Source organism: Aythya marila (assembly GCF_965140915.1).
Source record: "Aythya marila genome assembly, chromosome: 26".
NCBI lineage: Eukaryota > Metazoa > Chordata > Aves > Anseriformes > Anatidae > Aythya > Aythya marila.
In genome coordinates this window covers 2,909,911-2,935,150 of record NC_139067.1, presented here as the reverse complement: position 1 = coordinate 2,935,150, position 25,240 = coordinate 2,909,911, and the positions used below count along the sequence as shown (strand labels likewise).

Genomic DNA, 25,240 nt, shown 5'->3' with positions numbered 1-25,240 from the left:
GGACCTGATTTGACTGCAAAGTAACCCAGTATAAATAAGCTTTTTTTCCCCCTATAGCAGCGCAGACTTGGACCAGCTTCAGTCTACAAAACATCTCCAAAGGCGACCACCAACTATGCAGGATCTCGGTCGAGCAGCGGTGCACCACATGAAGTTTGACCCATTTTATTAGGGCAGTGCTTTAGTGCAGCCTCCTACGATTACCATACAGAACTGGTGTTAGATACATTTATTGCTGGCCTTCAGACTGCACGTGCTCTAATCTCGAACAGCAAAGCTCTAAAGTCCTTTTTGTTAAGCTATTCTAGCATTTGGAGCAGCACAGCACTTAAAGATCAGGGTCTCGCATTGGCTGTACATAAAATCCTATAAAGAGACTGCCTCCCTTCCACAGTTCCTCCTCTTCCTTTCAGCAGCTCGCTCGCTCGTCACACTGTGCTGGCACAAGCGCACACAGCACTGAGAACCAGATCAGGGTTCAATTCAGCTGAGAAATAATCCGGTCAAAACCACAATTTTAAGTATTTTTCAGCTGGATCGGCTTCCCAGACAAGTTCATTGTGCAGTTCCACGCACGCTGGTGCCAGCAGAGTGGGAAGGAGTGCCTCTTTAAGCAGAAATGCTGCCAAACATGTAGCCATGGCCTAAATAGGCAAGTCAGAAGACAGCAGGGGGAAAAAAAAGGCAAACAGTACAGCTAGGAACACCCAGCCCTTAACTCTTACTTCAGCACTGCACCCACCAGACGTTTCCTTCTTCATTTCAGCTCTCTCCCATGCACGTTCTGTGAAGCTACAGAAGCCTGTTCTTAGGGTGGAAGTACCCCAAAAAAGGCAGCACCTTTAAAATTAAGGATTAAGAATTTGTACAGAGCTGCAACCCACCAGGATTTCCACACTCCTTTGTAGGGTGGATGTCTGATGGCTTTAGCACTGTAGCTGCTGTATTTACAATACAGAAACCACAAACAACTCCTTTTCCCATCTGATTTTTGATCTAAGTGCAAAAGCTTCCCAGAAGAGCAGAGCAAGCACTGGTCAGCGTGACTGACAGGCTGAAGTGCCCGAGCTACCAACTCTCACCAAGAGAGGAGAACAGCTTCGGGGAGCTGAACAGCCTCTCACTGTTGAGCTGTCTGCTAAACACTCTTTGTTTGGGGGGACCTCACGAGCACACACTTCAGCCAATTCAGGCCAGCACTTCCTAGAGCACAGCAGCCCATTTCTCTCTAGATAGAGTGAGCCATTCTATAAACAGCCAAAGGCATGAGCAGAAGTGGACTTAAGAATACAGGGAATAAAGGACTATAACCCGTGTTTTTTTCCTTGTTTTTTAAATTTTTACCAGCATATTTCACATTACCCCTTTAAAAAAGCCTATTGCTAGTCCTTGCTCCTCTTAACTGACACTGCTTCATGAGCAGAGAGCTTAACCACAGCTCTCAAACAGAAGTTCAGCTCCCTGCCTTAACTGTAGCCCCGATCTTTCATCAGCATTAGCATCCCAAACCCTCCTCACGCCTTTGCTACTTCCGAGGATTTTTCTTCCCCTCCTACTGCATCAGTTTGCATTTAAAGAAGCCCATCCACCGCTTCCATAATGACACCATTGTTCCTCCTCTGCGACTCCTGCCCACAGACGCAGCTGGGTGGGAGCCCTGCTCCCCAGGAGGTCCCCCCAACGCCACCCCATGTGGAAGCCACTCAGCTGCTCAGCCAAAAGCACAGGAGGTGCCACCGGGAGCAGTCTGTGAGGCACAGCCACCCAGCTTTGGGGCAGGAGGCTCAGCAGCTCTTACCCTTACTCCACACAGATGTTACTTAGCCAAGAGAAAGTCTTCTGATAAGGCAAGAGAAGCCAGTGAGCTGCAGATGCTGCTAAGCTGGTCCTTGCTGGCCTCAGTTTCCTCACTGTTAACGACAGATTTTTTTGGGGGTACTGAAGATGAAGTACTACTACTGAAGCAGTAACAGTTCCCACAGCTGCTCTGCAATTTTGGAGCCTGCCAAAAGCGAGCATGAAACTACACTTTTAAGATAAAACATACCTAGAATCAAATGGAGAAAGACATTCCTGAACAGGAGAAAAGTCAGATCTTGTTTATATCTCTGACCACACTCAGTTTGGCTAGGGACAGAAATGTGACTTCATCCCTTCATCATCTGCACAAGCTGCAGCAGACTACAGCAGTGTTTCGGCTACAAAGAGGAAACACAAATCAAGCCATAGGTTACTAACAAAGCAGAGAATGGTCCTGTAGGAGACTTCACACCCACAGCAGATACCCCAGTGCCTCCTCCAGACGCGTTCAGGCCTCAAGCAGTTAAACAACTCGTCCACGATGAGGGCTGATCACTCAGGGCTAAAGCTTAGGACTTCAGTTCCTGGCTCCCAGCCTTGGAAGCAGACCATCGGACTTTTACGTATCTTTGGATTACACTTGAAAGAACATTTAGATACAGCAGCTTGACTCTTTTCCTTCTGCCAAGTAATTAAACAAATTTGACTTAATTTGTTCTGAAGTACAAACTCATTCCATTAAGCTAACGTCTAGTTTTCAAGGATGGTTTAAACTCACGGTTCTCAAGTTGTTTCCAAGTGGAGTTGCCACTATGCTACCTCTTGGAGAGCAGAACTAAAATCAAGGAAACTGCAGAAAATCCCTGTACTCCTTCAGCTTCTACTAAGATGTGGTTGTGTCTGCTCTTGAGCAGTTCTGGACAGTTAAGTCTTTCCTGTACTGAAACAGTGATGCCACAAAGAAAAAAATTAATGTGTTACAGATGTTTTTGATACCCTGAACAACTGAACTTATCAAGGACAGTAATTCTGCTTTCACCCCGAAAGTCTTGCTTTATCTACTGTTCTGGGTCCAGATTCTCCAGAGTAATCAGAATAACAAGGTGGGCACTGACACGTTGTGGGACTGGGCTCCAGGAGGACAAATAGGAAGTTGAGAAGGGAGGAAGACTTCTGTTGAGCAAAGAATTGGCTGTTTCAAAAGCAGATACAGCAGAAGCCACACAACAGAAGGGCAACCTTCTGCCATCGGTTAATTTTAAGGACACCAACTATAACGATGCTGACACTCAGATTTCAACTCCAAATCCAAGTTCTGTACCTAACTTGATGCAAACAAGGGCCCCCATCAAGCTGACAACCAAAGAGAAGCTCCATTTGTGCTGAGGTTGGAGGGCAGCTGGCTGCTCCTCACACGGCCATGCTCCTGCAGTTACCAGAGCTCTGCCTTGGCCACTGCCATCTTCACTTCCTAGCTTTCAGAACAGCTTCCCCCCTTTTCCTTCCATCCTCACCATCTCCAAAGGAAATGTTGTCACATCCACCTATCACAGGTTGCTTAGGAAGCCAGAGAATTAAGAACTGTCACCTGAGAGCTCGTGTTTCAGCCAACAAACCCTCAAATATTGACTTTATAGCAGCCAGCCATTCTAGCCTCAGCACCCACAGAACTGGAGGCTGTTCCTATTACGTGACAGTGAGGGGGTCAGACCTGACCCCAAACCTACTGGGAGCTCTGCACCAGCTCTTTGCAAACTTTTTGAAGTTGCTGCCATCATTACTGCATTGATTAGAAGTGATACTCTCCACTAGCCTGTTTTATGGGCAGTGTTTTAGGGAGACTGCTGGTTCACGTTCTGCTGCTTCATGTAATGAATGGATGAAGGTTTCTCGGCTGACACAAAGTTAATGTTAACTTCTCAACGTAAATATCACAACATTCTATTAAGAACGGGAAGAAAAACTTAAAACACACTCCTTCCATTTCTTCTAGGTTTGTTTTCTTCACTTTGCTATTTCTAGGGAAGTTTCAATATTCCACAAAAGTCAGTTCTTAAAATCCCAGCTCTAAAGCCACTTCAAAACCCCACGCCCTAGGTACTGCCCCAGCCAAATTGGCACTGTCCTCAGTCCCAGCCATGGCTGGAGCCCACGCTTGTTAGGCTGCAGACCACGGCGGTTAAAGAAGCACTGAAGTTTCAGACAGCAAAATTCTCTTTAGCTTTCACCATGGAGCTGCCACAAAAAGGCAGACAAAGGCAGGGAGGGAAGAAAGGTCAGAGCAGACTCGGAGCCACTGCCGACTTGTCCCCCAGTATTCTGAAGGGGGACCAGGAGCATGCAGAATTGCTGCTCCGATTTTGCAAGAACTACACAAGGCTTCATTTTATTAAGATAAACCTTAAAGGCAGAAGTACAGAAAAAAATAAATTTCAGCTACATCACCAACCCAACAGGATTACAGACAGGCGTTATAAGGCACAATAGGAGCTCCAAGGACTGCAGGGAAGGTAAAGCTGCGTTACGATTAGACAGCTGGCTTTTAACAATTTCCAGCATGTATCGTGGGAGCCAAATACCCAGGAAGAGCTTAGAATTTCAGTTCAACAAGTTCACAACAATCAAGTATAACACCAATGCTGGGGCCTCGTTCCAGGATCCCGGCATTTAATTTCAGGCCGTCTTGCAGCACGTTGAGGGGTCTGCACTTACTCATCGGAAGTCAATTACAGCTGGCAACGACACGAAATAGTTCTTTGGGTCACAAAATCAGAAACCTGCACGTCCCATACGGTCTGAAACACTTGTACAGTTTTCTGGAGAGCGTGCTGAGCGGCTGGCTGAACTGAAGCTGGTTAATTCTCCTACGGTGACAGCTCCCATGCACTCCACCCCCTGCTCCTCGCTCCCGCAGCTGCTCACCTGCCCGGAAGGAAGCAGGAGGCCAGCAAGTCATCTGGCGGAGAGCAAAGTACGGCACCTCTGAGCAGCTAAGGAAGCAAAGGACAGACTATTTCCTGACTTCTGCAGTTCCAGTTCCCTGCAAGAGCCGCTTTAGTGTGTATAGAAAGCTCGTTACTGTTGTGTGGTGTCAACGGGGCTGTTGTCACGAAGAATTATTTGCAAGCACCAGCCACACAACCAGAATTCTTGCAAGATTTGAGTATTTAGTTTGATAGGAAATTAAAATAAAAGGTCACAGAATTTACGTCTGTCAGAGGAAAAAAGATTATATTACATTAAACAGTATTTGGAGTTCAAGCTTTAAAATATACTCCCTGAAAAATTCAAAACCCGACTTTAAAAAATATTACAGCCTTCTTGCTTCCAAAAGCCATCTTTCAGCTTGTAAAAATCACACAAGTCTTTGAAAGTGCCTTGTTTGCCACAAGCTGTAGCTAATAAATAAAAGTAAGTCTCATGTTTATGCTCATTTTTCAGCCTTTGGAAGTTAATCTGAACCACGCATCAAATGGGAAAGTAATGGGAACCGTGGTTACCGCTTTTCTAAATACAACATTAATCTCACTTGTCTGTAAGTCAGAGTATTTGGGATATGTTTAAAAAAAAAGAAATGTTACAAATTCCATAATTGACAAGGCCAACTGCTAGCAAAAGAAGAATTAACTCCTGATCTTACAGGTTGTGTTACGCAACCAGGAACTTATGGCCAAAGAAATACAGAGGCCAGTGCAGATCAGAAAAGAAATTTTGCTCACTGACACCGCTGAGCAGCACGCAGTAGGCACGACTCCGCTAACAACCCCCAACCAAAACTGAGGAAAACAAGCACTTTTTGCAGTCACAATCGCAGGCAGCCATCTTAGTAAAAGATGACATTTGTCACTGCCAGCACTAGGAGCCCTAGCTCAGAAAAGTTTGAGGCCTTTCCCAGTATCATTTCAAACACAAAACCCATCTCTACTTAGTAGGGAAGCACACACAAATATCCTGATTTCCTCCTTTTCTGGTTAATAAAGCTGGAAAAATTGGGAAAACACACTTGATCTTTATCCAATACTCAGGTCTTCAAAGAATAAAAACATTAATTGTCACAACACCTCCCTGGGAACACAACGATCGCATTCCCCATTTTGCAGATTAGGAAAAAACACAAAGCAAAAGCTGAATGACAGGAAAACATATCTAAATTTTGGGAAACAATTCCCACAAAATAGTCCAGAAGCCTAAATTCAGCCCTTCTTACACATGTGAGCAAGACTCATAGCACGGTTTGAGCCTAGGTATCTGAATGCACATGAACTATCCATCTGTTTTGCTCAAGTTGCATACAATACAGATTGCATTCACGTCTTCCTAAAATATACCTAGAAAGTCAGAAAAAAAGTCACAGTAAAAAAAGATTGCTCTTACCTTCTGCTACATCATCATCCACAGCGCCTTTCACCTGAGAAAAACACCACTGAATGTCATTTCCTCCTCCAGCTCCTGGAAAACACAATGCAAAAAATGAGACCCAGACCCCCCCATGAGCAACACAAAGAGCCCGTAACAGTTACTAACCGAAAATTTCAGACAGCATTACACCCGCCTACTTCCTCAGCAATGATGTCGGCACAATTGCGAGTCGCCCCTCCCCACCTTTTTCCTTTGCAGATATTGTTTTTGTCATTAGGGGCTCGCCAGCGTCCCAAGCAATGTTTGTCAAAAACAGCGTAAAGCAGCAACAGCGATAAAAGCCTCTCACCGAAAGCTCGCATGGCTCAGTAACACGGCTGGCACTAACTTAAAACACACTTAAAATAAGAGCGCACGAACATCCCACTTCACATAAAGCTTCTTCCTACTTTATATGGCAGAACCCCACTAGCACACGCACACAACTTCATCAGCAACTGTCAGAAAAGCTCGGCATTTTTGGAACATTTCAGTCTTTCAATCAACATAAAGCCACGCACGTCATTCATTTCCTCCTCCCACAAAAACAAAGAACCGAACCTACACACTGAAGGCTAAAGAAAAGAATTTTACCACAAATTTAGAGTCTCTTCGCAGAAGTAACGAAAGCAGTTATCAGCTTAAAAAAAAAAAAAAGAAACCACCAACAAATCCGAGCAGAAAAGCAAACAAGCAAGCTGATGTTAACAAGTTCTACTACCATAGAAAACGGATCGAAGAGAAAACTTCAGGAACATTACTGCCTCGGCGGAAGGCAGTGATTCATTTGAACCCTGCCACCAAAACACACAAAAAAATCACCACCCATTTCTTTTGCATTGCATTCTGAGCAAATCACTGCTGAGCTGAGTACATACAGGAAGGGACTGAAATGGGCCTGCCTTTTTTTTTTTTTTAAAGCCACTGTCAAAATGGAACTTTTCCTCCACACAATTCAAACAGGCTGAGCAACAGATGGCATTTACACATTAATCCAGAGGTCTGCTATCACTTCTGGCATAACAAAGAATGCAGGAGGGACTTCTTCCCTCTCCTACATTAATCTGAGGGGATAAAAACAAGTCCAAGATGGGGAAATCAGGAACCCCAAAACTGTCTTTCCAAAGACAACCAAATGGCTCAACGTTAACCGAAGTGCTACACCACGACCAGACTCCAGCATGCATTTTTTGCTTGCCTTAATGTCTTTTCTGAAGGGCTCCAGGCAAGCAAACTACATAACCCAGCACGGCAAAGGCAAGCAGGAGCTCCCAGCTCCAGGAGAGATGTCAGAAGGCTTTTCTGCAGATACCCTGGAAGGATCCGCCGTGCTCGCCTCTCCCATTCCCCCCAAACCCGTCCAACCCATTTGCTTTCCTCTCGCCACCCTCTTCATTTGTCATTTAGCAGCTGGCACCATGGAGGCACTTAAAGGGGACAGCGTGTGAGGGAAAAATCGCCGCTCCCTTCGCATAAAGCCCAAATTCTGCTTTTCGCACACTTCGCTTCAACCAAGTGGGCACTTTTTTTTTCCTCCCCCGGCTAAAAGAGGAGGGTGGAGCATGGAGGGGGGGGGGTGGAAAAAAGGCAAAGCACAACCCAAGCGCTGCCTCCCTGGCTTGCTCCTTGGAAGGCAGAGCACTGGAAAGGAGCTTCAGGTTGTGGAAATGGGGGGGGTAAATTGGTTCCCAAAGGGAAAAACCGCAGGGAGAAGTGAGGAGGAAGAGCCACCCCCTGCACACACACACACACACCTCCAGCACCACGAGCACCTCAGGATGCAAAATGGGGCTGAAGGCCCATGAAGGGACGAGGAATAAAGCACAGAAAGCCCCCACCCCACACACACCCCCCTAACCGCATCCCGCACCCGGCCGGCTCTGCCCCTAGCACGGAGCACGCCTGCTCCCCAGCCCCCCCCCGGGGGCCCGATCCTGTCCCCAAGGCCGGGCCCTGACCCCAAGGGGACAACCACGGAGCTTCGTCCCCTCAGAGCTCCCCCCTCGTTCCCCTTCTGTGGCGCTGAGGGGGCCGCGAGCCGCCCCCGGGCCGAGCAGGGGGGCGGCCGCCCCTTACCTGCCATGTTGGGGCGGCGAGGCGGGCGGGCCGGGCTGTTGGCGGCCGGGAGCGGGCCGAGGGAAGGATGGAGGCGGATGGCGGAGGGGCTGCGGCCGGCTCCGGTTTCTCCGGCTCCGGTTCGGCTCCGGTTCGGCTCCCGGGGCTGCCCCCGCTCCGCGCCTCGCTCCGGCCCCCCCCGCCGAGCGGCTCCACTTTCAAAATGGCGCCGGGCGAGCTCCGGGTGACGTCACCCGGAGGAGGGAAGGGGACGGGGGGGAAGGCGGAGCGGCCTCGCCGCCGGGCTGGGCCTCGCCGGGCCCTCAGCGGGCCTCGCCACCCGGCCTCGGCTCCCTCACGGGGGGCTCGGAGCCGGGACCCTTCTGTGGGGCTCGTCCCCGGCGGGCTGGGGGCTCCCGTTTCACCTCAGGGCCCCAGCGCGGCCCCGCCGCCTTCATGGCTCATCCCCGTGTAGCCCCAGCCCGTTTTAGCCTCCACCAGCCCTCAGCCCCCCATCACTTTTTAGCTTCCTTCACCCTTCAGCCCCCCCAAACACCTTTTTGCCCCCCAGCACTACATGATTCTACATGATATATGATTCTCTGCTAAGCCCTGCTGGCTCAGAAGCCTGCCCCTTCCATCCCCATTAAGGTCCCCACTGTAGTTACCTCACATTCAACTCATTCACTACAACCCATTTTTAAGATCTTGTCAAAGTCATCGGTTTCCCTTCACAGGTGTTTGTGCAGGCTCTTTTTTTTTTTTTTTTTTTTGCCCCTTCTCAGGCAGGGTAGGGCTTGCTAATCCAGATTTCACTTTGAGATTCATGAGCTCATCCTGCACGCCCAGCAGTGCCACGAGCACAGTGTGCCTTCAGACAAGTTTCCCAAGTCATCACGTACACTAATTTTGCATTTCCAGCTCAAAAAAAAACTAAGAAGCTGCTTTTCTTAAATGAAAGACCATACAATTCCTAGTCAAGCACAGTGCAAAAAGAGAACTGTGGGAACTGAACACGTCTAAACAAACACACCAACGCAGTTGGGTTCCCAGTGCTTGAGTAAACGCCACAAACCCCAAACTAGCTCACGTTGTAGGCTACTTTGGACAAATGCAGCTTTATCTCAATGTTCCTCAAAAACCACACATGCAAATCAAATAATTATTGCAAGCAATGATAAAGCGATGTTTGGAAAATACTCAACACATACAGGGCATTCTAAAGTACTGCAACTCACTTAAGTTTGGGAGAATCTGGAAGCATGGATGTTGCTTGGTCCATCTTGACAGCCATCCAAAAAGCTAAAGATAAACACACCACAAGTTTGAAAACATTCACAATCAAGACAGGCTTTTTTTTTTTTTTTTGATCACTACAGAGTTGAGGGCCTTCTCTTATCACCCAGGTACACACTTCCCAGAGCTCAGGAACAAATTCACTCAGTTCTACAAATTTGTGGCCATATTCAGTCAATTCCAGATCTGGAACAGAAGCTGGCATCCCTCTTGTTTTGGGATTCCTTAAAGCCAGCCTTCTCAACCCTAAACAGAAGTACTCTGCAACCACTTAGCAGGAAAGATTGCAAATAAAGTCCAATTTATCCATTGCTTTCTGTACTATTAATACAGAATTTGGCCCTCACAATAGCATAAGCATTGTTTCAAGAACTTATGCTGCTAAAAAAAAAAAAAGCAAAGACTTGCAATTAGCCCTGTAATATAAATTAATGAAGCTTTAGTACATACCTTATAATTAGAACAAAGTCCTTCTTAGAAAAGATTTAATATCACGGTGCCAGAATGAAAGATCATAATTCCAACATTTCAGGTTTTTGTTTTGAACTAACTGAGCTATAGAACATAATGAAGCATAATAAATAATTAACATTAAATCACAGCCATGGTAATTAGCAAGACAACTTGGGAATCACAGTCTTTGCTTGGGTGTTCACTTGCTAATTCAGACAACGCAAGTATTCATTCTACTATTAATGGTTAGTGCAAATTAGCAAGAGTGTTTTGCAGCTCTGACTGAAAGTTTGTAAGCACATGCTTAAACTCCAGTGAAATCAAAGGGTCAGAAGCGTTTGTTCAGGTGCTCTGGGGAAATAGTAACTGTAATATGTTAAATTTCTACACAACCACCAACAGCACAAAGCTTTGCTGCATGTTTATTCCAATTATGCTTTACTCACTCGTTCTTGCTATGCAAACCAACCCCTTCAACTCAGACTAAAAGACCATCTCCAGGAAACGAAGTCTGGTTGTATTTGGTAAGGACAGTGATCTACATACAGAGTGGTCAGTTCACAGCAGCATAAATCAGGAGCTGCAGAAGTTACAACTTAAAATCAAGATGTGAAATCTGACTGGTAACCAGTTTAAATAATAAATTAATGTCAAATCATTGATCAAACAACTAAGGCCCAAAGAATTATCACCAACTCATTTTGTATCTGAGTTAGTTTCCTAGTAATTTGACCCATTAGACAAGACTATAATGAATTACAATAATTCAGTTTAGAAATAAAGGGAGTAATTATCACCAAAATTATCACTGGAGTTTAGTAATAGCTGAGCCATCCAAGGTCACACGACAGTTAACATCAGGGCGATTTAATTCCCTACAGCATACTCTTCTGTACTTCGTACTGTCTAGCTTGAAGTATCTCAGCAAAAGAGGTTTCCATTGCTTTTTGGGAGAGCATTTCACAGCCTAACAGGATTTGCTCCTAGAAAATGTTTGCTAATATTCACCGTATGTTTCCCCACTCTTAATTTCATATAATTGTCTCTATGCATGTAGCCACTTAATTAACAACCATTATCGAAACAGTGCTAAGTCATGTCTTAATACTGCCAGGTTCATGCTTAAGAAAAGGTCAGGCAGCCCCTGGTTTTGTAATGAGTTGCAGGCAGACTTGCAGGGTAAACTGCACTTGGTGCAAGTCCCAACCCATCTAACTTCTTTGAGGTTACATCAACACCAACCTCAAGCAGTCAGGCCCTTAGTGTTATTTGTGCTGTGCCAAGTGCCATGCAGGGAAGTCTTCTCTGGGCACACATTTGCTTTTTCTGACAATCAGGCTTTACGTGACCTGAGTTTGCTTTCAGCAGGTCCTACTTGTAACGCCCTGAAAATCTCCATTGCCAGTGGCCAGAGATTTTCAATCATAACCAAGGTTTAAACAAAGGTTTAAGGATTTCCAGTCTTAAACTTTCCTCACAGTCCTAAGCTTGAGCATGACATAACCCCATATCAGACCCTATTCTCTAGAACAGTTCCAGTGAAGTCACTGATTTTTATATTTGAAAAGGGGAAAAAAAAGTTTCTAGCAGCTCTGAGCATCTACACTGTGGAGAAAATATTCAAAAGGGGCATAAAACATCGATCTCACCTGAGCATTCAGTGGACAGTTTAGTTTAAGTATTAGCAATGATTAAAAGCAGAAGAGGATGGTAGATAAGTGGCACTTGCAACTGGTCTGAAAGTTATTTTCTAAAGTGCCATCTCCCAAAGGAAACCATGCAACAATAATATCTAATGATTTGTAACTGAGTGCCCCAAACTATTCATCATTGAACAAACCCATGCAATGAGAGCTTCCTAACTTCAGTAAACGAGCAGCTTGTGTCACCTCAGAAGTGTAAAGTTAATTGGATTAAAGCTCTGCTATTACGAGGGGTAACCTCAGCATTTTCTTACAGAAATTACAAAGACTTTTTTCTTAACTTCAGCCTGGTGCAAGCAAACAGAAGAACTAATTAGACTTGGAAAGAATTTTATGTATTCATTAATGCAGGAGTTTGCAAAACTGGTTTAAAACCAGCTCTGAAGATGATCTGTTTAGAGCAAGTCTAAATTATAATGATTGAAACCATAATTTGCAAAATATTAGTTTAATGGATTATTTAAGCACAATTCGTACAGGTTTCATCCACCTGAATTTTGGCAGGAGATTCATTTTAAAGGGAGTGCAAAATTACAGGCAAGAACACAGGGAAAACAAGGCTTCTGGTAAAGAAGAAAAAGGTCTTAGATGTAGACAGGAAGCACCTGTCTGGGGGTAGGAAAACAAGTATATGTATATATTTATATGTACTTTTTTTTTTTTTTTTTTTTTTAACTAGGAGGGCTCATTTGGAAGGGTAAGAGATATCCCACTATTTTATGATTAAGAAAAAAAAAAAAAAAAAAGATAACTTGAGACACATACAAAAGTTACTTTATTACTGCCTTTAAGTGTCTCACTACGTTTTGATGAGTTATAGTTAGCTCTATGGGAGGATGAATCAAACCACAAAATAAGAGACCTGTCATAGCAAACTAATTTAATCCTATTGAAACTAAAACTGCAGCTACAGGACAAAATAGGAGATTCACAAAACCTAGGTTTATTCCTTCCCATGATATACCAGCTGAGATTAACAGAGCACATGGGATAACCTGGTATCTCTTCATCTTTGAATCTTCCACCTCCGGATAAATTGGACATAACTCAGAGCTCTGAAACCTGTTAGCAGGAGAAAAACAAACAAAAGATAGAAAAATAAAACAACCAAAAACCAAACAAAAATAACAGGGATTTTAAACTAAGCACCAGAAACTCAAGGCGAGGTGCTCAGAAAGTGCTTATATTCTAATAAGAGTGATTAAAGTCTAGACCACATTGCCAACAAATCTGCAGCACATCCACTGCTAGGCACTTTTAAGAGCAGATTAGATAACCACCTACTGGGAATAGGCTAAGTAGAGCTGCTCCCTGCCTAAGGGCAGGAGATGCCTTCGCCCTTCCCAGTCCCAGTTTTCTCTACTGATGCAGAGAACCCACATTCTTCATCTTGAAAGTTTTCTTTGTACCATTTACAAAAGCAAAATAATCCAGAAGTGATAAATGCATTCAGAGAGAATACTTTAAAAAGTATTATAGCTCTTTGTGCTATTAGTCTCTAGGACAGAAATAATTCACATTCTTCAATCTCTTGGAATACACTCAGATTTATAGAATGAAACAGTAGCATCAACAATTTTTACAAAAAGTTATCTTAGGAGAAAAAAAAAAAAAAAAAACACAACAAAAACACTTCATGCACAGACTTAACTGATAACACGCTGCATCTCTAAGAAGCAGGGAGTAACTCACAGGTGAAAAGAGCCTTGCTCACCACCACCTTTATGAGGCACTTTGCAGGAAGGGGAGGAGCTAAGATAAAGAATTGCAAAGGGTCTTGAACAGTTCTTGTTATTTAGTTGTTTGTTTTTAACTTCTAAATCTCATGGTCTATACACTGAAATGGTTCTTTTTGAGGAAGGGCTGCAGTGGTACTGAGGGAGCAGAATTGCTCGTTCCTTACTAATAAACCTAAATAGGTAAAAGAATGGCTTCAGCGACCTCTATGAAATGAGTTGGCTTAACAAAAGCAGGAAGCTGAAAGCAAGTGTGCTAAAAACATTGCTGTCTATAGGATTTCCCTGTTTAATAGTGGGGTTTAGTATCTTCTATTTTCGATTCTTACTAAAGCAACGTACTTTATGCATTAATTAACAAGCTATTATCCTTCACCACGAGCTGGAAGAATTACGCCTGCACAGATTTATTTCAAAAGGCATAAGTAAATATAAGTCTCAGCTCAAGTGCTATAGTTATCTTGTATGTATCACTGAAGCCATTGTTAATAAAACATATGTAAAAGGCAGCTGATCTAAAAAGAGCTCAATTGGCTCTTTGGAATCATGTTTTTGTGCTTTGAAGAAGCGTGTAACTTTAGTAGGATATTGCAGTAAGGAAGTTAATTGCTAGCTCTGTGTGGTGCTAGCAGGGTGTATGAACTTCCCACATCAGTGATCTGACTTTGCCAGGAGAAATGTTCCTTAAAAAGCATGGACTATGGGAAGGGCTGATTAAATGTATAATTTGGAATAAAATGCCCTTGCAGTCTTTGAAGTCAAGCATTCTTACTCCTGATCCTAGCCTCTAGTCAAGTCTTGTACTTTCAATCAGCTTGATGTTGCTAACACTTCATGGTATTTAGGGGGTGTGAACAGACTGATGTCCTAAGCCCTGGTATTGTAGAAAGAAGAAGATTTGCACAGAGAAATAAGAAATTCAGCTGATATTTTGGTATCTTTCAAGGAGATTCTAGCTTCTGTGATTCTAGAGAGAAATGTGAAAATGTGACATAAAAAAAAGAAAGGAGGGGCAGAACCAAATGCAAAGAGCCTCAATATATATCTTTAAAACTCTCTTGGTTCTTAAGCCATACACTATGACTCTGAGCAGTGACACTATTGCTTTAGTATTTATGGGTCATGTGTGCAAAAAATAACGTGTGCAGGTAACTAGCGTGATTGGTTTTAGTCATTCATTAACTTATCCATTGATGTACGAGTTAATTTACCTTTTAGTTTTGTTTTCTTTTTCATTAATAACAGCACAATCGCACAATATTTCCAGGTCAGTTTTTTAAGTTTTAACATTTTCTTCAATTTAGCAAATATTATTTGAGCTGAAGCTGTTCTGAAACAGTTTCTGCTTGCTTCACTTTGTCCCACAGTTCTTCTGGTAACAGGTTTGTAAGAGTCTGAAGGTAATGCCAGGAATGAACTGAGAAGGGAAGGAAGGGAGGCCAAAATAGCAGACTGAATTGTTCCATTCACATGGCTTTTCTGCTAGGGAATAAGTTAACACTGTAAACAGGAGAGAGGTGTGGTTTGCAGATTGGACAGGAAATCCTTAGTTCTAATCCTTGCTGTGTTGTTGATTCCCTTGGAGACCTTGAGCAAATGCTTTCTGTTCCTATTTTTTCATTGGAAATGAACTAGGGATGATGGCACTTAACTCGCTCATAGGAGCAGTCTTTCAGTTAAAACATTTATAACATACTTTAAAAACAGCTCATGGTACGTGGGCTTGAAATCAACTTGGCTACTTGCTTGAAGTTATTTCCTTATATTGCTCTGAGGACCAGGGACCTTTGGGGGCCCAAGTCATCATAGGCTTTGTTTTTCTCACTTGTAACAATGCAAAGCAGATGCTTTACCAGGGATATCAGAAAATGTAGCCCCACCAACAGCCATTGTCTATTTATGACATGCAGCCAGGCACTGCTCTGCCATCCTTAGTACCCACTGTGGCTGCATTTGGCCCTGTTGTAAAAAAAAATTCTTAAACTTTTGCCTTTGGGTTGCAGGGAGCACGCCTGCGAGTGAAGATGTGTGAGAAGGAGCAATGGCTGGGGAGAGTGTATTTTTAGGAGGACTCTTCTGTGTCAGGCCCTCATTAGAAGCCACACGCCCTGGTTGTTGAGCTGTGTGGCAGCCTTTTGTGCCCTGAGACCCCGTGTAGCAGATGCAGCTGTCTGGGAAGTTATCCAACTGTGTCTGACATGAAGGGTCCAGGAGCGGGAGGTGGTGATGCTGGGCTGGGAATACTGAAGGAGCACAGAGACTGGTGGGTGACAGCCCTGTGTGAAGGCAGAGTCATTCACAGGGTCTGTTTTTTCCATGCTTTTCCATTCTGTCTTCCCCCACATATTGCCCTACATTACTTCCTTCATCTCTCCCCTTGCCCTTCAAAATCCAACCCCCTTCTTTGATCCTCAGTGAAGCAAAAGCAGACTGAAAGTGCAGCAGGCCCGGTTGTTTTCTTTTCATTTTGTCACTCCTGTGCATGTTCCTATACGTGCATGTGCCAGGGCATGCAGATGGCCAAATAACTTTTGTGGCTTTCAATATCAGGACTCAAATCACTAAATTACCGGCTCGTGCTTTAGACATTTAGTCATTCACAGCTTGGCAATTGGGAAGCTGTTTACAAGATACCAGTGAAAGAGAGAGAAATTTGAAATTAAGCCTGCCAATAAATCTCAGTTTCTGCCACAGGCAACTGCTGCCATCCAACAGGAAAACGTATCGCTTTCTTCAAAGACCCCAGGGCTGCAATGCATTCAAGGTCTGCAGTAGAAGATACAGCCTGAAGTAGCTGTGTAGAGAGAACCCCTGAGATATAGGAAAAGGCCAAGTTGTTTAACAGTGATACTTAATTGGCCTACTCTAGGGACTATTTAAAAATCCTAGACAACAGTAAGCCCTGAATTTATCTGCTTATTGACCTTCCTCCCTTTCCATTTCAGTGCCTTTATCTTCTTTGCACCTCTTTCAGTATCTGGAATTGACGAATTTTTCCTTTGAAGTTCCTTGTATGTGGTTTTTAACATGAACCTCTTTCTTGCTTTCTCTGCCTGTAAACAGAGAGATTTCTGTATTTATATCCCAGAAGAAAAATATATATATTTATTTACTTTTAACCAGAATTTACCTCGTAAGAGATAAATTCCATGAGGGATGAAGGAGAAGAACAAAACAACTCCTTTACTGATACTTGAGTATCAATTAATTTAAGCTACACGAATCTTGGTTTTGGACAAACACAAGTATGCAGAAGAATACTAAAATATCCTGCTTCTGAGTCATCAGATTAAATTATCAATTTTTATTTTTGAAATCCTATTTCTACTCTGTTTTACAATGCAGAAATGCTGCACTGTAGCTTCGGCTGATGGCCAGCCCTTCCAAAAACCACGTTAGTTCTCCATCCTGACTCTTGGGTTTAGACTTAAAGCTGATCTCTCCTGCTGTGCAAAAAAATAAAACAGTAAGCAGGAGAAAAAAAAAAAAAAGTGGAAATGTGGATTTTATTTTCCACAAGGCACTGATATTTTCTGTAGCTCCACCAAAATCTCTTCACTTACGTTTTACTGCACCCTGTTTATCTGTTGGTTACCCCAGCTGCACAAAAACCTGACCCCATGAACCTGAAAGAAAAATTTGGTTGATAAGATCATTGCTGCACTGCTCACTTAAATGTTAATATGCAATAAGTTAATTCCATAGCTTGAGTTGTTATCACTGAAGTAGCACAAAAAAATAGTAATGATTTGTGAGTATATTATGCCTTAGGGTCTTTTGCCCACTCTCTCCAAAGTCACTATAGACAGATCTTTAGTTTCAGTGGCATTTAGGTAAGGCCTTAGGTACAGAACCTGCTGACAACTTTAAAGCTGGGTGTTGACAGGTGAGCCAGACGTTTTGCTGAAGTACAGAGAGGGAGATTTTGGCCACGACTCATATATATACATACATCATTCTATGATTCGGTGATATTTATGTATCTATGTCTTTAGATAAGAACTAGAGGTTTTAATACTTGTGTGGTGTATCTACAGAAGGGTGAGAAGCACAGTGAATAGGCACAGATACATCCAGAAGGCATCCAGATATCTTTGAAAAGAGCCATCTGCATAAACTGTGTGGAATTTAGAGGATGCTCACGTGAGGAGACAAGATCCAGATGATATGTCTAACCAGGCACTGCACAGAGATGCAATTAGTCATGTAACATTGCCATAGTGTGTTGCATGCAAAGTGAGTTCATCTGAACCACTACTGAAAGGTTTAATTATTAAAAGTGGTTCAAGTTAATCCCTTTTACTTTGCCTAACAATAGGCTGAGGGCTCATGTAAGTGTTACTGCTAGCATTATGCCAGACCGCTGGGTGAAGCTGGGTTTCTGCAGTTTTATTTCCTTCATCTTTACTTCATCTTTACTGAAGTAAAAAGTCTTCTCCCAGCCCCATTGCTTGAACCAAAATGAGGCTAGCATATTCGTGCTTCATGTCTGTCCGCTTCCCTGCAGAAGCTGTTGACTCAATTACCTATTCCAATTAGGTTTCATACAAATGGATGCTTCAAGGATACTCAGTTCCTTACCAATTCCAAGAAAATGTGATAGTGAGACAGCCTGAATTTTTGCGTCCACTGACAGTGGCTGCACCACGACTTTGGACCTTATTAGACTCCAGAGAATCCATCCAGGCAAAAATCGAAGTTTGCATCCTACCAGGTACCAGAGAATTCGGCTGTAAGGCTTAGGGACCAGGCTTTCCAAGATCCCCTCTTATGACGCTGCTTGTTTCAGCCTTTGCTGGGTGTGGAGCCAGCCTACTTGCCTCCTGTTGGTGACATTGAATCCAAGGCTGAAAAGCTCCGAGGCAGAGAACCACAAGGTTAGAACAAGTCCGTTTGTCATTCTATGTTTTCTTTATCATTTTCTAATTTAGAAAATTATACAAAATTGAGAGTAAAGCAAACCTCTACACCCCCGTCTGCCCCAATAAAAATAAAAATCAAGAGTTTTCTGGTTTAACAGAAATTTCATCTTTCCAAAACTTGGTTACAGTCCAAATTGGACAGTTACTAGAAATATTTTCAAGTTCCCACAAACTGGAAGTTCCCTGGACTCTGCAGGGGCTCTGAGAAATCAACAACCTTATCAGTTTTGTTTCCAATAGCAGGCAGGAAATTACCAAGAACATCAATTCATTGAGCAGCTCCAGGGGTTCCCATGCTATCTGACTTCCCACAAAACTGCCAGGAGGACTGTCTTGCTGTTAAATACATTAACCTTCATGATCCACGTCTCCAAATGATGCTAAACAAGGTACTGGCTCTGAGCCAAAGGACTCAGACACTTTTTTTTCCTCCATGGACCCTGCAAAATTAAAACACTTATTCTTCTGATCAGTCCTAGGCAGCCCAAGATCTTCTGTCCAAGATCCTGAACTTGGTCTGTTGCATTACAAACCAGTGCCCTCATTAAAATTGTTGCTGGACATCCTCAGCAAAGAGTAGGTCTTTCTTTCTTTTATCCTCTGTACTTTGCTAAACAACCGCAACAACAAAAGGGTTTTGAAAGGCCTCGCTTGTCCTCTATACTATACAGGAAATGCACTTGAAAAGCTGGAAAACTTTCAGGAATTTAAACTTATCTGTCCTAATACCATAAGAATAAAATATAAAATTCATATAAGATATTCTCTGTCCAAATAAGCCCCTCTTTCCCTCCCAAATTGCAGGAAGCCACCGATTTCTGTGTCATGTTTGCCACTTATGCAGCATGGATTATGTGATCCAGAGTGCTCTAAATAAAATGGGACCATTGTAGACTAAGTACCTTGCTTTCACTGTGACTGTGATGGACGTGTGTGTACTTACCAGGAAAACATTCCAGTTCTAGATGCAACACTGAATTCTTCTGCAACCAGTGAGACATTGGTCTTGAGAGGGAGGCTGGGGAAAGAATACAGAATGGATTGGAAAATGCCATACATGGGGCCCAGTCTGACAGCCATAAATTTGTATGAACCAGAACGATGCTTATCCAGGGCTACTCCCTGCACTTAGATACGTGGCTTTGGCCATGAGACAGCTCAAATCAAGATCTCCATGAGGAGCTTTCCAACCCAGATAGCACTTCTGTTGACAGCAGGAATAAACCATCAGACCTTTGCTTTCCAAGCATCCGATGTTTATAGGACTTCTAAAGAGGGCACAGCTACACACACTGTTAAATATTATTGCTTCTCATTTTGTTCTGATACACATCAACAAAACAAAGTCATCTGGGCTAATGTTTCCACTTGCATCTTGTCAGAAATCATTCCAGTTGAACAGGAGGGTAGGAAAGTTAACTGATCATGGAAACAGGCTATATTCCCTAGCAATCTGCACTGCCAGGGATTATACAATGCTTTATAAACTGGAGCTGCCTTCATTTGATTTACAAGTTGTATCAATGGAGGATCTGCTTTGCTTGATACTGACCTGCAGCCATTTCTGGGGTAGGTTTTTAAATTGGTTAAGTAGCAAATAAGATGACAGCACAGATCACAAAGGGACTGATTCTATAGTTTTTCTTTATAAAATCAAGAGTTCATAATTAGAAGGCTGACAAGGAACTTACAGGATTAGAGTTTTGTTCTCTGTTGTTTCACATTCACAGCATGAGCAAGACAAATCATTTAATTTGAAATTAATTAATTAATTTGAAATTAAACAAGCAGGAGCAATAATGGTGCTTTGAGCTAGGTTTTGTGTGTTTGGGTTCTCTTACTGCACCTAACATTAAGGACCCTGACTTCTTTTTGTACCTCTTGATGCCACATGAATGCTACCAGGATTATTATTTAATACATGAGAGCTGAAGTTTTTTTAGGTGTAAAATGTATGTTGGGCATAGAAGATGTAATACGATGTCAGAAAAATTGCAAAAGACAACACAATGAAAACATCAGATAAAACTGCTTGAGAAATTCAAGGTAGAAAGTAAATCCCCTTGGTGGAATTTAGCCAAGAACACAGAAAATAACTGTGTGAATGTCTGGTGCTAAGATATGCAGGTATCGTAAATCCTTAAGAAATACTTAACATGGGGAGAAAAACAAAGTCATTGCTCCTTTAAATGTATACAAGTAGTTGGGATCTTGTTTTTTTTAATCTCCATCAGAGAAGGTGTAGGATTTCATGGGATGTGCCAAGCATGAGGGCATGATGCTAGATGGCTCCAAGCAGAATGGACACTTGCTTGGTTATTTTTGGACACATGAGTACTCCCGTCAATGCCGCCAGTGTTGCAGCTGTAACAAAGAGAGGCTTCTGTTTTGTTGTGGAGATAAAACTTGAGTGGATGCCTGGAGGAGGGGCAGAAAGGAGGAGGAAGACTGGCTGGCATGACCCATATCACGTTTTGCTAACAATAGCGTTAATTCATTGCTTAATTAAATAGTTAATTAAGTTCAGTGTGTGGGCTAGATAGAGCAACTAATTGTGGGCTCGTTGCATTTTTCAATTTGGTGTAAGAAAACAAAAATCAATTCATCATCATTCCCTGAATTTTGCCTACCTCACAGAGCACTGACCTAATCGATGTGACACACACTAGCTGCTCTTTATAGTGTTAATGGGTCATGCTGCAAGAGATTCCTGTGCTCCAGGGAGAATATTTAGCTCAAGGGGAAAATTCAGAATATTTAGGGAAAATGTTTGAAAATAGGAATGGAAATTTGCTGGTCAGTTTTAAAGAGGGAATCTTGGTGTAATGGTTGAAGTAAGGGTAAGACTAGAGGGAAGAGCTTGAGTGGAAGGAAGATGTTGGAGAGTCACAAAAGCTTAATAATAATAATAATAATAAAACACAAACAGTTACTTCTAAATATTTAGAAATATCTAAAAAGGAATTTAGATTTTATCTAAAGTGAATTTAGGAATTTATCTAAAAGGAATGTTTCTTTATTTTTAGTGGGAACAAAGAGTATTGGTTCAAGTGCCGTGAGACAGTGGGGAAGCCTGGAGAAGTTACAATTAACTTGCAGATCTGTGTAACAAGAATATAGAAGTCACGATCAAAATGTGAAAAAATTATGTGAGGCTTCCAGTTTATGTCACAGTTATATATGAATTACTATGATTTTTGGTGTGGACTTGACAAAGTTCTCAAAATGCTTCAAGTGGAAACCTCAGTGGCAATCCCTCCACTCTTTCCTCTTTGTTGAGATTTATTTTGGGTCCCCACAAAAATAAATCCTAGACGGGCTTGGTCAGTCTCTCCCGTTTATGTTCACAAAGGTATGTGGCATTTCAGTTAATACTTAGGTCCAGGAATACTTCCAAGTTCTTCAGGGCAACTCTGGGTATTTGTCCTTGATGTACCTAAGGTTGACATTTGATGTGCAGACAGGGTGTTAGCTGTACCAGGATGGTAAGGAAGTTTGAGATGGGAGTTCAGAAATGCTGGATAATTTCTATTCTAAATTGCAGTTGTTAAATGAGCCAATATAGCTCGTAGAACAGGGAATATCTTCTCTTCAGCCTTATCTAAAGGCTTTGGTTTATACGTCTGCAAATTTTCTCTGTATTTTTTTTAGGATGAAAACAGCCAGGAGAGGGAAGCAAAAGCATAACCAGATGAGACAAATGTGAAACAGCAGCAGTGAGAAAATAGGCAGTTTCCTTTGGGATATTTCTTTACCGGCATCCTAAATACTGAATGTAAAAGGGTAAGCAGGAATTCTGAGTCACATGCACATATGAAGCTGATTAAGCAGAGACCCAGCTAGCTGAGGGGAAGTCAGTTGTAGAGTCTTCTGCTACTACTGTGTGTATGACAGTGGGACACTGGATTTGCCTACAGTTAAAAGTTGTGCTCTAAATGTGCTGTGTTAGGGAGTAACCCCCCAAATTTTCTTCATTTATCTCCATCTGTAGTCAGCCATAATACAGATGTGTGCACTGCCAGTACAGCCAATTCGAGACTCACAATGAAAGCTAAATTATACCAGCTGCATACAGCTGGTCACAATAAGTGTTTTTATGATACTATAATTGTATTTAGTCACCTAATTAGTGGTGAAAGAAAAAAAAAATACCATACCAAAAAGCAGAAAAGTTTGATTAAGGGTTCCTGGTGGGGGTAGCCATAAAGGTAACAATTAAAAACAGGCCTAGCCTTGGAGAGGTCAGAGTCTGTTACTGGTGGGACATTTTCTGAGCAGGCTCACCCTGGATCTCTAATTTACTCACTAATCTGAAGAAGACATATGTTTGCACAAATTTGAAGGAAGGCAGTATGCTTTTCCAAAGTCACAAATCAGTTTTTAAAACATAGGCAATGCCTGTTTAATGTTCACCAGTGCAACTGTGCATTGACTATAAAATTCAGAGCAATATAATGCCTATTAGAGGGACCAACCCTAAGGACACTTGACAGCTGCTTGCAGTGCTGAAACTCCAAATGAGTGCTTACCTATTTTAAAGTACTCTAAATGCTGCTCTTGATTCCCATGATGTTTGCACCTTTCAGGACTCTTCTCCAATGCTGTGAAAAGATTGATTTGGGAAATTCTGTGAAGATTTCTGTGTTAACCTATACTATGGGAAATTAAATGTCTGGAAAAGGTGAGCTGAAGAGTAGAAAAAGCACTTATTTTTTTTCCCTTTTCTTTATAGACATCCTCAATAAAATTGCTGGTTTAGCTCCTAAATCAGAGCTAGATTCATGACTCAGCTGCTATTTTATTGCTACCCCTTCAATTTTGGGTGGGAAATGTTTTATATAACTGCACTGTGTCACATTTTCAGCTGAGAAAAGACATATATTACTCTGCTCCCCCATGTCCCGAGAGGCCTTCTAACCCATAAAAATGATAACGTTACATTATACTCTCCTATTAGGCACACAGTGAAATATATCCACTGATTGTTTATCTTCCAAACAGATGAAAGATGATGATTGAGATGATATACTCCTTCCCTTCCTCCCCATCTCTATCTGCCCCATATCTATCAGGGACAACAAGGAATGCTCAGGAGTTTAGTAATGGAACCCAATCTTTCCCTTCCAGGTCAGCAGTTCAAATCTAGCTTAAACTGGAGACAAGTGTGGATACCATTTACTCTTTATTGGCCTGCAACATGATGACTTTTTTCTGGGTTTCAGTCTAATTCCTGCAGTATGGGTGTCCGTGAAAGTAAAAGCCATCATCCTGGCTGGTACACTTTATTCACTGAGACATCAGAAGAGTTAAAGTCATGGAAGTCCTTTCTGGGTGATAACCCCCAAAGGGGCAGCTCTCATGTCCAATCCAACTGACTATATATTACTATTTGGCTTTATAGATACTGGTGGTTGGACTGATGTTTTTGAAAGCATTGGTGTAGTGTTGCAGAGTGTTGAGATATTTTTGGTTCAGGAAAGGCTCATTTATGTGTGAAACAACTCTTTGTGAACATGAAAATGTTGATCTCTCAATTTTCCCCAACATCTGAAAATAAAAGTGATTCCCAAGCACATGAAAGATAGCATCTTTTGGTTCCAGCATCATATGCCAGCAATCTGAAGAAGCTTGCTATGCTGTTACGTGCACTATGGATATAAGCAGAGAGCTTCAGGCTGTGATTAAGCCAATGCTTTGCACAAACCCTAATTTGGTGGTAGTTGCTAATAGCTTCTCAGAGGGATTACATCAATTATTTTTAAACAGCTCATAGAATACAATACAAACATATAGGAATGTGAGAATTACCAAATTCCTTCCTACCCGTGAGCCATTTCAAACAGTATATTTCACATAATATATAATTATTAGGATGAACTAAGTTGCTCCAAAGGCAAAGAAACCCCAAAGAAGACACTTAGGGTAAAAATATGCCCTTTCACAGGAGTCTCATAATAACTCCTAACAGAATCTTAATAAAGCTCTGAAAGTAAAGCTTTTTATTAGTAGTAACAGGCCTATTAAAAACTATAAATTAGCAGTACCAAGTTCATTATTAAGCTTTATTCAGACACAATTACAACCCTTCTGCTGGACGCTTTTTTTTTTTTCATTTGTCCTGTAGGTTTGCATGGCTGCCTGTGTTGGGTGATGGCACTATAGAAAAGTAATTAATTCCTAGAAGGTTTTTCCCATAAGGGAGTTTTCTATCAGTGCTGAAGAGACCATAATGCTCATCTCCATTTCCTACTGAAACGCTGCAGTAATGCTGCCACCTATGGAAACTTTCTCAGACCTGACCTTTGCAATCTGCCTAATGCATTCGCAGCTGTGAAAACAGGATTTGAACGTGCACAATTGATCTGCAGATAAAACTCCATATTTGTTACTGGATCTTTGTTAATCTAGACATGAGGCGGCTCAAATTCTCTTCCTTCCAAATAAATTAGTTTTGAAATTGAAATTGTTTCCGGAAATTGGTCCTTAAGACAATATTTTTGCTTGACAGTGGCACCTCCAGGCCCTGATGTGAAATACTGCTGCCCCATTATGCTAAGTGCTGTAAAAACATCAGAAAGAGTTGGCCAGCACTTCCAGCCCTCTTCTTTCCTCACAGAAGCAAGGAAGATGTGAAGAAAACTTCTGTGTTTCAGGTATATACCTGATTTACTGCATATATATGTTTGTTTTGCATGTGCGTCCTAGGGCAGCTCACAGGGCCCTGAGACTGCACCAGGGCCTTACCCCCTGACACGGCGCCATTTTGTGTGGTGGAGGAGGCGCTTGGCAGGGATGGTGCTTATCAGGTACCGTGGTGGGATGAAGCCAAATTTTAGGAATAATGGTGATGTGCTAGGCTGTCACTAGAGGCTCTGCA

The 25,240-nt window shown here is 42.4% G+C and overlaps 1 protein-coding gene across 1 annotated transcript in view; it reads right to left on the bottom strand.

The window, feature by feature from the left end:
- Positions 1–8,477, bottom strand: part of PPP2R2A (protein phosphatase 2 regulatory subunit Balpha) — a 37,835-nt gene extending 29,358 nt beyond the window's left edge. The window contains exons 1-2 of the mRNA XM_082779505.1: positions 8,275–8,477; positions 6,175–6,249 (exon numbers count right to left, since the gene is read on the bottom strand). Coding sequence (XP_082635631.1) covers positions 6,175–6,249; positions 8,275–8,281 — 82 coding nt within the window. The 5' untranslated portion in view covers positions 8,282–8,477. The remainder of the gene's footprint in view (positions 1–6,174; positions 6,250–8,274) is intronic.
- Positions 8,478–25,240: the final 16,763 nt, after the last annotated feature.